General features: G+C 32.4%; 1 protein-coding gene across 1 annotated transcript in view; it reads right to left on the bottom strand.

The window, feature by feature from the left end:
* The window catches only part of LOC139493470 (protein mono-ADP-ribosyltransferase PARP14-like), a 55,642-nt gene that overhangs the window by 455 nt on the left and 38,280 nt on the right, over positions 1-16,907 (bottom strand). The window contains exons 14-21 of the mRNA XM_071281877.1: positions 9,076-9,279; positions 8,159-8,224; positions 7,598-7,813; positions 5,911-6,135; positions 5,394-5,611; positions 4,316-4,730; positions 3,714-3,865; positions 402-579 (exon numbers count right to left, since the gene is read on the bottom strand). Coding sequence (XP_071137978.1) covers positions 402-579; positions 3,714-3,865; positions 4,316-4,730; positions 5,394-5,611; positions 5,911-6,135; positions 7,598-7,813; positions 8,159-8,224; positions 9,076-9,279 — 1,674 coding nt within the window. The remainder of the gene's footprint in view (positions 1-401; positions 580-3,713; positions 3,866-4,315; positions 4,731-5,393; positions 5,612-5,910; positions 6,136-7,597; positions 7,814-8,158; positions 8,225-9,075; positions 9,280-16,907) is intronic.

Below are 16,907 nucleotides of genomic sequence, written 5' to 3'. Positions count from 1 at the left end.
ATATTTTTATAAAAAAAATTCAAGAGAGATCCTTCTCATACATGTACAACTTATTCAATACTCTTAAATAGCAGACATAAATGTTTTTTTTTTCAATCCAGTTCAACATGTAATTCATTATACTGAAACTTAAAGGTGACAACTCCCTCAGGCAAAATTGATATTTAGCAATATGCTTTTTCTCAATCCTATATCTTTTATCTCAGTATAACTGTGACCTTTACCTTTAACCTATTAACCCCAAAGTCAATAAAAATAAATCAAAATTAAAATATTGGGGTTACACTATATGTTATTGGTCTACTTTAAACAAACTTTTCACAAATAATAGTATCACATATTTGTTAAAATTGTTTCACAAAAGGAAAATAAAGTTATAATAAAACTCATTTCTTATGTACCATTTTTTCCACAATAACTCCTGTTAAAGCCATATCTATTTATACTGTCCAAGGCATCTACAGAAAATCCATGCCACAGTTGTTTTTCATTGTTGACAGTTTTAGGATTGGTGGCATCCATTGATTTCTTCTTTGCTACAAACTGCTGGTATAACGTTTTGTTTTGTATTCTTTCAATCTATAAATAGATAATAAGTACACAGTTTGTAATTTGTATTTATTATTCTTAATAATACCCCTGCAAACAAAATGTTGGGACTTGGAATATAGGACCCTTCCATCTGTCTGACCATACCCACTTTATTATCCTTGATTTAATTTACTTTAATAGAGCTAAATCTTGAAGCATAGATTTACGAACTTTAAACACATTACAAATGTTTATCCTGTACAGAACAGATGATGCAACCGTGTCATTAAACTACTTCTACATTGAATTTTAGATCCTAATATGTTGATGTTAATGAGGCTATGATTTTCAAGTCCAATAGGTTTTTGCAAGTGTTGCACCTTTTCTAAAAAAAACTTGGTATATTGGAATATCCTAAATATGCAGATGTAATGTGGTCCGAGTGGTCCAATGGGTTTCTTTAAGCTAGTCCCTTTTAATTTTAACACATATATAAATTTAACATGTTAAATCATGAAATGTTATATGAACACTATTTTTTGCCCAAAAACACAGACATTCATACTACAATAATTACATTAGATGTATGTTTCATTATATAGAGAATATCATATGGCTTTTTCAATATCGCATCCGTATCAACCCGAGACACCAATATAATCCCAAGAGCTCTGCTCGAGGGATTATATTGGTTGAGGGTTGATATGGTGTGTGATATTGAAAAAGCCATATCATATACACTTTATTATATACATATACCTCAAGTAGATGTTTTTTATGTAACATGACGTCATACAGATTAGGGATTTGAAAGCCTTTGCAACAGTGACTGCAATCGATGACGTGACGTCATACAAATTAAAGGTGTGATAAAGCTTTTGCAACCGTGCTGATATCGATATCATCACGGGTGGCTGATACAGCACGCTTGCCTGTGATTGTATTACACATACAATTTATCTGTATTTACTACTAAGTATATAACAAAATATGTTATTCTGATTGGCTACACTGCAATCTCGCGTTATTTCTTTATCAACTTCATTGCACAATAAAAATATCATTCATGATGACACGAGGTCCCACAATAAAGTGCACAGGCAAATTAAATAAAAACTCGTTAAAAATCGTGTTTTCATGATCCTAGCTAAAAAATGTAATTATAAGTATTGAATGCTTCTGTTTTTTAACTTCATATATAGGTTGTAAAAGCGTTGACCGTGTGCACATTTTTAGAATGAAGTGCTTCCGCTAGCATATATAAATGTCAAACCACACTGACAGGGGATATAACTCCAAGTTAGTGGACAGTTCTTGGTCATTTGGCATCTTTCAATTTGTATATAATTTGTGCATATCAACAGATATCTCTCTTTGTGAGATCAGCTAGGTATTGAAAATCTTCTAAAATGAAACTTTTAAATATCATTGTGGAAGCATCAATTTTTGTTCATTGATAACTGAAATGTTAGGTACAACATACAACATTCTCTTCCAAAGATTGGAACAAATCTAAGCAAATCAAACAGCTGATTTTACTGAGATTGTAATTCAACAAACAAAAAAGACCTGAATATCCAAAATAATTATTCACACATGTGTTAATGAACATATCATCAGATGTTTTGGAGGAATATCATAATTAAATTCACAGTTCTGAATCAACTTTACCAAAATTTGGCAAAAATCTATTTACAATTAAACAAAAATATGAAAGAGCTGATATCTCTGAGGGGAGTAATAATAGAATAATAAAGATAGAGGACCACACCAACCAGTCTACTCAGTGACAATGTTGCATTCAACAAAATGTCTTCTAAAAACATCATACCATGACATGTTTCTATCAGAACAGACAAGAGATAAACTTAACTTAATTTCTCCAAAGCAAGCTTGACCTGTAAAAATAATTTTTCCAGTTGCCCATTTTAAATATAAGAACCCCAACAGAAAGTCCCCACTTGCATATAATGTTATAAAGGGACATAATTAGATATCTGACAAAGTGATGCAACCTAAATTTGTACTTGATTTGAGTTTAGAGGTTAGAAGCGTAGTGTCAACATTTTGTTACGTTCGGTTGAGGCAAACTTAAGTCATAGAATGGAAACAATCTTACAAAGGTACAACTTAACCCCCCTCCGCTAACTTGATTTGAGTTATTTGAAAAGTACATTTAAGTTTTTAGTGCCTTAACCCAGTATTTGCCTAAATAGATGTTAAAGGCTGTTTGTAATGTTTGAACGGTTGATATTCCTCTATACCCCCTTTCCAAGGTTATTTGCACATATAAAGATTAGTGTAAGTGTTTTTAAACAATTTTTGGCTATAATTATGTAGGATTTATGTATCATGTGCAGTCTTAAAGTGATTATTTGTGAAATAAATTGTATAGGAATATCATGTAATTACAAACATTCGTCTTTATAATATACCAGGATAATTAGTATGGTCATATCATACATTGTGGCGAAAATGTTTCCCCCATAGTACACTAACAACTTGATTTCCTCTTGAGTTTGTATTAATTTATTGAACAATTAACCAATGTTTTGAAGACAATTCCTTTATCAAACATTTTTTTTCATATAGTAAATTTATGAAACCTACATAAAAAGTACCAAATATTTGAATGTAGGTCAGATGTAAGTGGAAATGAATGGAATATGCTGCGAATATGGATCACTCACTTTTTTTTTATATTATACAGTAACAAATCAATGATTTTAGAAACAGCCAGCAGTATTACAGGATTTCAGAAAACTTATACATCTTCAATCCCCAAATTTTTTAAGTAGTTGGCAAAGGGAAAGAGTAAACAATGTCTTATGATAAGAGAAAGCTAGATGAAATAACAGTTTCTTAAAATAGTGACTTGGATGGTGAGTCGTCTCATTGGCACTCATACCACATACTCTTACTTCGAATTAGTAAAAGGATTCTCAAACCTTTGCATTTCTTCTAACTGTCCTCCTCGTAGCATGATAGGAATGCAGATTGGATAACTTTCTTGTAGTATAGTTAAATTATTCGTGAATATGACATCTAACTCAATATCCATGCACTGAATGGTAATTTGACAATGTAATAATCAATTATAATTATCATACTAAATTGAGTAAAAGATGTTTACTGATATCGATGCAAAGATTAACAAATCATTCAGATTTAAGAAAATTTACCTTGACAAAAGTTACTTTTGTTCCACCAGCTGTAGTTATAAATTTTTGTGAAACATCCTGATATTCTTGGTCTGTTGGTTTCAGCTGAACAATTTTTAAGTTCTCTTTGTCTCCCATTTTCTGCCAAGATAGTGGCAACTCAAAGGCATGATCTGTGGTAAAAAACCAGCATGTAAAGGATGGTAAGCACTGAACTATTATTAACAGAAACACAGTATCAGGATAACAGGATAATAAAATTTTAACATAAAGCAAAAATCATGAACTTATTATAAAATTTTAATTGATCACCTAATAAACAAGTTAACAGTAACAGATGATTCCAAAAGATGATAAAACAAAACATAATATGTGACACTTATAGTTATAAAAATCTTTAAAATATTGTGAAATTTACAGGAAACTAAATTGTGGAATATAATTTACCTAGTATGAAATTGTCAGCAGAAATTAGTTGCATGTACTGATGAAAAGTAAATCTTAAAGAACAGAAAACAATAAAGACATAACTGCAAACTCATTAGACAGACCGAAAGGCAGATCCAAACTTCTCCTGAGCTGAAAAATACTCCTACAGATTTTAATAGGAAATTAGTACTCACCAACAAGTTTAGACTTTCTTAGCACTTGAACTTTATCTGTCGGATCATCTGCAGGATATTCCTCATACGAGTTGAAATCTACTATATATCTATTACCATTCTGGTCATAAAATGATGCATCTGTTTTCTGATCTTTTAAAGCAATCTCAAGAATAAGGTTAACCTCAGGTGGATATTCCACTAGTTTTTTCTCTCCTTTATCTTCTGACATATAATGCCACTGTACCATATCAGTTACTAGTTTGGCCTTTTGCCTGGTTTGTTTGGCCTGTTCTGCTGTTTTGATAATATGATTTGCATGTTCCATTGCCTCAGAGACATGTTTGGTAAATCCTCTTAGAGTTATCTCCCCTTTGCCTGTGTCTACAGTAATTTCAACCTTATCAGTAGCCTCTAGTTTCTTAACTTCATTTATCTATTAAAGTACCATGCAGATAACACATGTTAAATTTCAGTGTTTAAAATAATATATTTTAACATACAGCATTTTTATCAAATAATACTATATATAGCTAACAGCTACTATATTTGGCAGCTTTAAATGTTCCATGTCAAGTACTGTAAATTATTGTGTGCATTTATTATTGTACTTGTTTGGCTTTATAAATATTTTGATATGAGCATCACTGATGAGTCTTATGTAGAAGAAACGTGATTCTGGCGTACTAAATTATAATCCTGGTACCTTTGATAACTATTATTGCTTTTTTTTTTAAGTGTCAACAAAAATGTGAGATTAATAATTGTGATATTAGGGTTATCTTCATTCAGATATATGCATCAAATGTCAGAATGGGAGTTTTTATTTTTGGGATACTCACCCAGTTACATTATTTGCCTGAATAAAAACCCAGCAATTGAATAATTTCTATAGGAATGTATGCAGACTTTTGCAAAACCACAAAATCAAATATTCATTAAGTTTTCTTCAATCCACAAAAATTGGTTCCCCATTAAATAAATAAATCCACAGTATGAAATGTAGATTGTTGGAATATGTATTCATTAAACTTTACCACGGCATGGTCCCTTAATTTAACATTTAATCTAACCATCACAATTCAGAATTCTTCATTACCTGATCTAGAGTAAATTCATTGATGATTTTAACCCTGATGGTTTTCGTTATCATGTCATCTTCTACAGATTTCTCCAGTAATTGAATAGCTCTATCTGCTGAACTTTTATCTCTAGCATAGATCACAAAGGAAACTATTGTGGCCATTTGATTGTTTTGTGACACTTGGGTTCCAATTAGATGGCGGTTATGTCTTGATAGTTTCAGTGATTGTGCTCCTGCAATTCAAACAATATATTGCTGACTAGCATTGATTAAATTTATTTCAGTATTTACAAACAAAAAAAATTTATTTAAAAGTCAAGTAAAACTAATAGAAAATAAATTAAATACGGGTATCATTTATTACAAAATGCAATATGTTGAAATTTTCAACATGATACAACCTTATGCACCTTAAAAATAAGGTGTGTGACTCATACATTTTATTTCGAAAGGCATTTATTAACGTAAAGACAACATGTTAGAATATGATATCAATAATTTTCATCTATTAACAGTAAATCTACTTAGTTACCTCCAAGTCCTGTCCACTTCATAAATTTGCCAATGTACCCCTCTTTAGACTTGTTAACACAGTTTTTGACAGCTTCCATGAAGTCCTTCATCATATCTTTCTGGAATATAACTACATGTACTTCCTTTACGTGTTGATTGGTCTTGTTACTATGGAACTTTTCAATGACCTTGAACATCTCCTCTGCAATGTCACTTACTTTTACATTAGTATTGGTCGATGTGCCTAAAAAATATTTCATTAAATAAAAATACTACCACATATTACACTCTATTCCTAACACATAGGACTACAGCATTTATATCCAAAATCAATGAGTGGACTAACATAAAAAAATTCAACAGGATTTGGTTTTAAGAAGTACTGTAAAAGCCTCATGAATCAAAAATACTTTCATTCAACAAATTAACTAAATCATTTTTTATTTTTTTTTGTGCGGCAAAATTCTTCAATAAAAACTGATTGTCCATCTCCAATTATCTATAAAATCACTATTATAATAATAACTATCATTTCAGTATTGTAACTATGAATTTTTATTATTTTTTCTGTGTCAGAATTATTTTACTTAAATATGATTTAATTTAAATTGATTTTCAAGACATTAAGATACTTTCCAGTCTTTCTATATCTTTTTCTTTCTTTTTTTTTGTCTTCCTAGAAAACGTTGAGTTTTTTTAAATGTAATCATGTTGGTGTACAAAGTGAAATGATTGGTGTTTAACTTTATTTTCAGCATTATTTGCTATTATTAAGCTGGTTCTCGGCTGACTACTACACTTTGTTCATAGACAGCCAGTGTGAGCCGATCTATTGTAGAATCTGATTAGTCGACCAATTTTTTCACAGCACTTTATATTGTACACATGAAGTTTTATTTTATGCTATAATCCAAGAAATTTTATTGCAAATGAGAAGGAATAATCTAATTTCCTTCCAATAATCCAATGGAACATTTTTTTCACAGGCTAAAATGTATTGTCGAAACCACAGCCAAAAGTTTCCATTTTGTATGATGTCACGTTGATTTGGGAAAATCGTTCATGAAGTTCAGCAGGATTTTATTTTCATGTCAAATTTATACCTTTTTCAATATTTTTTCTTTATGTAATGCAAAAGATTATTTAAATTTAGAATAGGGATATATTTGACGCATTAATTAATGCTTTTCTATGCAAAAGGAAACAAATTGTTCTGTTTGGTTACATGTTCTAATATTGTACGTTGCTATGTAACAAAGTATCGTCCAATCTCGTTAAAATCTCCAGGGCAAAATTTTGCCCATAAAAATTGAGTCATACCGGTTGTTTGAGTAAAGCGAATACAAGCGGATTCCAGTTAATGCTATTGCATGTATGCATTCAGTTTTTAATGGTGGAGGAAGCCAGAATAGCTGGGGAGAGCCACCCAGGCCTTTGGCAGAAAAAGTTAGTTCAAATTGAGGTCCAAAGCACCTGCCATATAGATTTGAACTCAGACCCTCAGTGTTGAACTGCTCAGACAATTCCACCACCAAGGTCCACATGGTACTAGATGTGATTGAACAAACTCATTTTTTCAGTCAAATAATGCTTAGGAAATTATTAGTAGAAATCAAAACCACCAAATATTAGTAACATGTGTTAATGGTATACATGTATATAACAATTATATAAGATATGACATAATTTTCTTCATTTATAATTACCTAAAGCAGGAAATGCTACTGAAGCCATCTGTATTTGTTCAGCTTTGTCAAGTGCCAGTTTGATTCTATCCTTGAGTTTAACAGAGAAAGCTGAGGCAATAGAACCACCAAAGCCAGAGGGGTTCACTCCAGTCATATCTAGATGGATGACAGCTTTACACAGTAATCCAGAAGTATGTTTCGTTACAGCTATTCCATCCTTCTTCATAGCTTTTCCTATAATACAAGCAAGAATTGAAATAATAAATTGTATTGCACATATTGTATTATATGTGTGACATTATAAAGGGAAATAACTCAAGAACAGTATAAAGTGACCCATACAAATTTGCAAGTGGTCTAAGTTTTGCAGTAATTAGCATTGTGTATAATATTCATAACATTAGTTTATATTAAAGCCAAATTAAAACGCATGGACTTTCTATAATTAAATAATAATTGTCAGTGGAAAAAATCTGTCTAAATCTGAGTCTATTCCATACAAGTCCTCTCAATTTATTTCACTCTCTTTCTACAACTTTAAAACTGCAATAGAATATGAATTTGAAAACATTATCTTACTGTTATCAGTGAGTTGTTTGTCCAGCTCCTGTCCTCCCTTCTGTTTAATAGCGTTAGCAACAGCACCTAAAACAGTCAATATTGTACCAAATGTATTATTACAAATGTATTATGCATTTAATTGGGAATGTAAACAAAAGAGTACAGCCATAGATTATTTTTATCCATGGTATTTTATAAATAAATTGAGACATGGTATACATCAATGAGACTTTAACCCAATTTAAGTTGACTAACTAAAGTATATGTTGACAATAAATCCTACCACACATTAATACCAGATGGACAGAGGACCACATACAATACAGTCTCTATGCAAAAAAAAAATTGGAGTCATATGTGCACTTGACAGGTTGATGACACTAACATGCAATTAGGTAAGTTTTTATGTGCAACTGACTCTTAAGGGAGTTCGCTTCTCAGTTTCAAAGTAATTAACTTTTCAAAACACTAATTTATATAGATAGGGGACTAATAAAGGAATCCAAATAGCAAAAAAGATATATAGCTTGTTTTCGAGATATTATAGCCATTGAAATTTTGGCGGGAAATTAGTTTCTCTTGAATTTTCATAGCTTTATCATTGACAAGTTGAAGTTCTCAAAAACTGTTAAAAAGTAAATTAAAATTTTATAAGATTTTTACAGATGGCTTATCATTATACATGTAAAAATAAAAATGGGGGTCACCGGGCAATTTTTCAAGGCATTCAAATGGATAAAACCAGAGGATTCCGAAAATCTGACAAAAAATCTAAAACATGACAAGCCAGCTTCCTTAACATGATCATCTCACAATAATTCATCAAGTAGCATAACCTAACGTCTACTAAACAATAAATCTGCTTTCAATTAAAAATCTTACATTTCAAAATTTTATTATTGCATGTTTCAAATAATGATATTATTATATATTACCAATGGTAAAATCCAAGTCAACATTAGTTCCATTTACAATGGCATCTACTTTGAGAGCAGTTAAGTCCCCTTGGTAAACTTTAAACACCATGCTTCCCATGTTGACATTATACTCTTTATTTGTATCTGATGTGTCCTGATCCTGTGGAGTACCTTGTACAGTCTGAGGCTTTTGTTGCTGTTGTTCTTTCTTCATAGTTTTGCCTTGAAAATAAAGAAACAACAAAGGGAGGTAATACTTTATACCAATATTTGGCCTTAATTTTTAAGATTTAGTATTTCATTTTTGATGTATTCATGAATGAAAGCTTGGTTCTAACACAATAATGTAAAACAGGTACTTTATTCACCACTGTACCACTGAAAGCTATGTAATTATGTAAAACAGGAATCTGATGTTCAGTAGCTGTCATTTGTTGATGTGGTTCATAAGTGTTTCTCCTTCTCATTTGTTATAAAGATTAGACCGTTTGTTTTCACGTTTGAATGGTTTTACACTTTGTCTAGTTATTTTTTAGGACCCTTTATAGTTTTCTGTTCGGTGTGAGCCAAGTCTCTGTGTTGAAGACCGTAACTTGACCTTAAAATTTACTTTTGTTAATTGTGACTTGGATGGAGAGTTGTCTCATTGGCACTCATACCACATCTTCTAATATCTACTTTATGAACCACTATGTCACAGAAAACAATGTAAATATGTTAAACAGGTACTTTACTATGTTTAACCACTATGTTACAGAAAAAGATGTTACCAAGTAAATCAACTACTTTACTAACCACTATGTCACAGAAAATCATGCAATTATGTAAATAAACTGCTTCCCAGAGCGCAGTTGGACAAGTTGGATGCTGAACACTTAGGGCAACCAGATGCTCTGCAGGGCCCAGCTTTATACGACTGCAGAGGTGGAACTCTGAACAGTTGAGGCAAGTATGGACACAACATTCAAGCTTGACACAGCTCTGAATTTGGATTGTGATTAAATAGTTGACACAGCAAAGGTTTCTGACACAGAATGAATGTGGTCTAATGAACTTTGAAAAAAAATGTTTTTGCTTTTGAGCAAAACACTGTGCTGTTGAATATAAATCTCCTCAAAAAAAAATATTTGAAGAAAATTCTATTTATTTTCCGAAATCTATCTGAAATAAGAAAAATTTTACCCCCAACCACACCCCCTTTTTTCACCTCTTCCAATCCCTTATTCCAAAAATAATCTCAATTCAAATTTCTAATTTAGTTGGCAACAATAACTACTCATTAAAATACATCATAAAGTATTAAAATATAAAATAACTTACATTGACATAGTTAAAATTAATATTAATTAAGTTATTAACAGTAACTTCTAAAAACTAGAGGCTCTCAAGAGCCTGAATCTCTCACCTGATTCTACTTGGGTTTTTGAAATCATATAAAAAAATATAAAATTTGGCTAAAAGTGACAACACAACCTCATTTATAAGGAAAGGAACATGTTTAATTTCATTCAAAAGCCCCCCACTGGCGGCCCTCTTGGATGACGGATCAGCTACAAAGTAACAACACTTGGTCAGTACCTCATAAGGAACATTCATGCCATGTTTGGTTTTATTCAATTCAGTGGTTCTCTAAAAGAAGTCATTTGTATGCATTTCCCATAGGGTCCTATGTTAAACTAAGTCCCCTGCTGGCGGCCATCTTGGATGATGGATCGGCTACAAAGTAACAACACTTGGTCAGCATCTCATAAGGAACATTCATGCAATGTTTGGTTTTATTCCATTCAGTGGTTCTCTAAAAGAAGTCATTTGTATGCATTTCCCATAGGGTCCTATGTTAAACTAAGTCCCCCTCTGGCGGCAATCTTGGATAATGGATCGGCTACAAAGTAACAACACTTGGTCAGCACCACATTAGGAACATTCATGCCATGTTTGATTTCATTCCATTCAGTGGTTCTCTAAAAGAAGTCATTTGTATGCATTTCCCATAGGGTCCTATGTTAAACTAAGTCCCACGCTGGCGGCCATCTTGGATGATGGATCGGCTACAAAGTAACAACACTTGGTCAGCACCACATAAGAAACATTCATGCCATGTTTGGTTTCATTCCATTCAGTGGTTCACTAAAAGAAGTCATTTGTATGCATTTCCAATAGGGTCCTATGTTAAACTAAGTCCCCCGCTGGCGGCCATCTTTGATAACGGATCAGCTACAAAGTAACAACACTTGGTTAGCACTCCATAAGGAACATTCATGCTATGTTTGGTTTCATTCCATTTAGTGGTTCTCTAGAAGAAGTCATTTGTATGCATTTCCCATAGGGTCCTATGTTAAACTAAGTCCCCAACTGGCGGCCATCTTGGATGATGGATCGGCTACAAAGTAACAACACTTGGTCAGCACCCCATAAGGAACATTCATGCTATGTTTGGTTTTATTCCATTCAGTGGTTCTCTAAAAGAAGTCATTTGTATGCATTTCCCATAGGGTCCTATGTTAAACTAAGTCCCCGGCTGGCGGCCATCTTGGATGATGGATCAGCAACAAAGTAACAACACTTGGTCAGCACCTCATAAGGAACATTCATGCCATGTTTGGTTTCATTCCATTCAGTGGTTCTCTAAAAGAAGTCATTTGTATGCATTTCCCATAGGGTCCTATGTTAAACTAAGTCCCCTGCTGGCGGCCATCTTTGATGATGGATCGGCTACAAAGTAACAACAATTGGTCAGCACCACATAAGGCACATTCATGCCATGTTTGGTTTCATTCCATTCAGTGGTTCACTAGAAGAAGTCATTTGTATGCATTTCCAATAGGGTCCTATGTTAAACTAAGTCCCTGCTGGCGGCCATCTTGGATAATGGATCGGCTACAAAGTAACAACACTTAGTCAGCACTCCATAAGGAACATTCATGCTATGTTTGGTTTCATTCCATTTAGTGGTTCTCTAGAAGAAGTCATTTGTATGCATTTCCCATAGGGTCCTATGTTAAACTAAGTCCCCCGCTGGCGGCCATCTTGGATGATGGATCGGCTACAAAGTAACAACACTTGGTCAGCACCCCATAAGGATAATTCATGCTATGTTTGGTTTTATTCCATTCAGTGGTTCTCTAAAAGAAGTCATTTGTATGCATTTCCCATAGCGTCCTATGTTAAACTAAGTTCCCCGCTGGCGGCCATTTTGGATGATGGATCGGCTACAAAGTAACAACACTTGGTCAGCACCTCATAAGGAACATTCATGCCATGTTTGGTTTCATTCCATTCAGTGGTTCTCTAGAAGAAGTTCAAAATGTAAATTGTTAACGACGACGCCGGACGACGACGACGATGGACGACAGACGCCAAGTGGTGAGAAAAGCTGACTTGGCCCTTTGGGCCAGGTGAGCTAAAAAGTTACAGCTACACATCTCAAGACAATTATCACTTCCTTTAACATAATTTTCAAGCAGTGTAAGGGAGGTAATCAAGTAATCAAACATTTATATAACAGTATTCTCTATATTTTAATTGGAATTGGATTACCTCCCTTACACTTCTTTTAAATTGTCTAAATTGTCTTTTAACCAGAAAAAACCTTGTTCCCCCCCCTTTTTTACCCTAATTGCTTAATGATTTGATCCATTACCCCCTATAACCATCCCTTTGTAGTATGGAAACGTGTGGTATAATTTCAGAGAGATTTATTCACAAAAACACAAGTTATTGACTGAAAACTACAAAAATGTTTATTTGGGCCCCTTTTTTGGCCCCTCACTTGTAGAAACCCCCCTTGGAGCAAAAACCCCAAAACTTAATTACAGCCTTTCCTTGGTAGTAGGAAACCTTGTAGTATAATTTCAGAGAGATCCATACACTTAAACACAAGTTATTGTCTGTAAACTTAAAAAAATGCTTCTTTTTTGCCCTTTTTTGGGCCCCTTTTTCCTAAATGTAAAGGGATGAAAGAAAATTGACAATCATCTGACCTTGACCTCATTTCCATGGTTCATTGGTCAATGTTTAGTTTTCAAAATAAGAGTGCCCACGCTGAAATGATCCAAGATAATGAGGTCAAGGTCATATAAACCAATTGAGAAATACCTGTTAGTGACCTTCTGTTGTTGTTTTTTCTATGGTCGGGTTGTTGTCTCTTTGACACATTCCCCATTTCCATTCTCAATTTTATGTACACCTTTAAATCATTCAATACACTAAATATAGTTTACCTATCACTTATAGTTTCTAAGAATCAGACTTTACCAAGAAAACTTGAAATTGACCAATGAACCATAAAATGAGGTCAAGGTTTGATGAACCATTCTAGGTTACAATTCTTCCATAGAACAAATATTGTTGACACATTCCTCATATGTTAACAAAAACAGACCAAAACACAAAAACTTGAACACTGAGCAATGAATTAACCATACAAATGAGTTCAAGGTCAAATAAAACCTGGGAGACTGACATGTACAACATAAAATATTTCCATACATGAAATATAGTTGACCTATATCATATAATATTTGAAAAAGCACCAAAACTCAAAAACTTTACCTTGACCACTGAACCATGAAAATGAGGTCAAGGTCAGATGACACCTGCCAGGTTGACATGTACAACCTTACAATCCTTTCATACACCAAATATACTAGACCTATTGCTTAAGGTATCTGAGATATGAACTTGACTACCAAAACTTAACTTTGTTCACAGCTGATCCATTAAATGGGATTGAGGTCAAGTGAAAACTGTCTGACGTTGTGAGGACCTTACTAGGCACAAACATATCAAATATAGTTATCCTATTACTTATAATAAGAGAGAAATTAACATTACAAAAAATCTTAACTTTGTTTCAAGTAGTCACTGAACCATGAAAATGTGTTCAAGGACAATGGACATGTGACCTAAAATATAAATTTTTCAAGAAGTGAACTAAAGCTGCCACCACTGTAGCCGCCACCAGATTACTACCCCTACATCAAGCTTTCTGAAAAAAACACTTAAACATAAACTAGATTTTTTTTTTTCGACTTTTAAAGGCCTCTTTTTCATGAACAGTTTAGACAATTACCCCTAAAATAAACCTGACCTTTTACTTGTGGTATTGAACATTGTGGTACAATTTCAGAGAAATCAAAATACTAAAATACACAATTAATTTGTCCTCACACAAGAAAAGATGCTTGTTTTGGGACCCTTTTTGGCCCCTTATTCCTATGACAATGATCTGATAACAATATACAACACCAAAATTTGATTGTGATACAAGGTACTTAAATTTAGTAACCATTATGTCACACAAAACAATGTAATTTTGTAAAACAGATACTTTACTCTAAACATTATGTGGCAGAAAACTATTTAATTATGAAATCATATGGATTTAGTTTTTCAAAGTTTACAAAAATCAAAGGCATGCTTCAGAACCAACATTAGGACAATTTAGTCATGCATGTAGAAAGGCAGTGGCTATAAATTCATGAAACACATTGATAGTCATATCAATGTCAACAAATTAGTGATTGAATGTCTGCAAAACTTGTGAACAGATGATTTTAACTTCGCCAATAAAATCTTTTAGTACAGCAGCATCTTAATTATGATACTTCTTATAGGAAACGTAAGTACTAGAATACTTTTTCAAACAGGAACTACCAGAATATTTTTTACTTCAAATGCATGTGCCAACTGAATGCTGTTGAAACTTTATGTTTATAATTGCAACATCATAATTCATTGGTACCTGCAAATTGAGTTCAAGAACACATCTCTCCTGTAATAAATTTTAGTTCTCAACTGAATTTCACTGTATTTTTCTTATCCTTTATCTCAACTTCAATGGGATAGATTAAAACAGATGCAGGATTTTTAAATATTCCGTAAAAGAACTTTATTAAAGCTGGATCTAAATTTAAAGAAAATTTCCATGTTTCTTTCCATTATTCTTGAGAAGTTCCTTCATGAGTCTGCATCATAAGAATTAAGGAATATGTCATTGCCAAGAGGCCTTAAACAGAACAATAGGATTCCATAGAAACTAGAAAAAAATCATATAATTCTATTTAAAAAGATCAACATTGTATTCATTTCTAATTATTTAATCTAAATATTTCATCATCAACAATATAACAATCAAATAAAGATACTGACTACTATAATAAACATCAACTAACTAGGTTCTATTTTAATTATTTAGGTTTAATATTTTTAAGCATCTAAACAACTAAGAAGACTTATTTAGAAACAATCACAAGTTTACTGAACTTCATTTTTTTCTTTCATTTAAAATTTTTAAATAAAACTATTACTGCAGTAGAGTTTTTTTTTTTTTATTCAGAACATATATGACATATGAGTTATCTCCCATTGTGTATCATTTGCTTTACAAATAAATTTACTGAGAATACAATAAATAAGTTTGTCTTTAACCAAAATGTATGTCAATTTATAGAACCATTTTCATTACACATTTAGCTTTTAATTTGTATCATTCAAAATAAAGGTTTTAAAATGATTTTTCAACAGATTTAACATATTTAGTCCCCTATGGAAAATACAATAATTATAGAAAGACAAGTGGTATATATACAATTCTTATAGATTCACTAAATTCACTAATGGCCTTATCACAGTAAGGTATGGCACTAAGACAACCATTCATGAAATACTAAAATGCATGAAACAATTATACTATTACAGAAAATACATTATAGTCTTGATTATGCTGTTTATCACAATTTGAGAGGTATATTAAATAACAACTCTTTTAAAATGTTGTATATTATAATAATTCATAGATGTTGTGTATAACATGTGTATGGACAAAATAGGACATGGTTTATTTTATAGGTTAACTTGTGATTCATAGCTTTGATCTTAATTTTTTTATTCTTCACCCGCATGGTGTCAAAAAGAAGATTAGAACTTGTTATTCAGTGTAAATTATCACTTACCATGAGGCAAGAAGCAATCAATAGTTAAAACAAAGGAAATATGACAGTACAATATCACATCAATTTGACAATGGGTTGCAATTTTTTAATGCCATTTAGAATAAAAAAATTTCATAACTCTTTATGTTTAGTAAAGCTATATATATATATAGATGGTAACATCTTTCACATAAAACACATTAATTATCTAGATTTTTCATGAATGAAGTATTAGTACTATATGTATATATCTATATGTATATGTACAAAAGTGTACATAACAACAGTACTCTCTTATGGTTGTGGTCACATCACAAAGGTAATATAAAAAGTGTGTTTATTTGATGACCTTATTCACCATCATCAAACAATATTGCAACATTTCCATTGGCTATTCCTTAGGTCATTGATGATTTTTCAAAGGTCAAAACCACGGGCATAACCAGTCATTTCCAAAAGGGGAGGTTCCAACCTAGGATAAAGGGAGGAGAGTCAATCATTAGTCCCCATTCAAAAGCATTGATCATCATAAAAGGGGTGCCAAACCCAAGAACTCCCTGCCCCCTCCCCCCTCTCCCCCTTCAATCCCCCACTGGTCAACGTACATAGATCAAAACAGTCACATTTTTCTAATGAAATATTATCTTTGTCAAATTAGTACGGTATATTACATTCTGAAGCATACAAAATGATTTAAAATGTTTGCTGTTAAAGTTTGATGCTGTAACAACCATATGAGACATAAAACATGTACAAAAGAGTAGATCACAGACTTTTCTATCTAACACAAAAAAATGTGAACCATAAGAAAAACAGGTTTAACAGCTCACACCTGTTTGATATCACTTGTCATTTAATAGAAATTGAGGTACTGTCAAATGTTTATTGGAAGCAGTGATTGGGAGCTGTATTCATTAT

Source organism: Mytilus edulis, chromosome 10 (assembly GCF_963676685.1).
Source record: "Mytilus edulis chromosome 10, xbMytEdul2.2, whole genome shotgun sequence".
NCBI lineage: Eukaryota > Metazoa > Mollusca > Bivalvia > Mytilida > Mytilidae > Mytilus > Mytilus edulis.
Note: the sequence above shows the minus strand (reverse complement) of the source record. Positions and strands in the feature narration are given on the sequence as shown.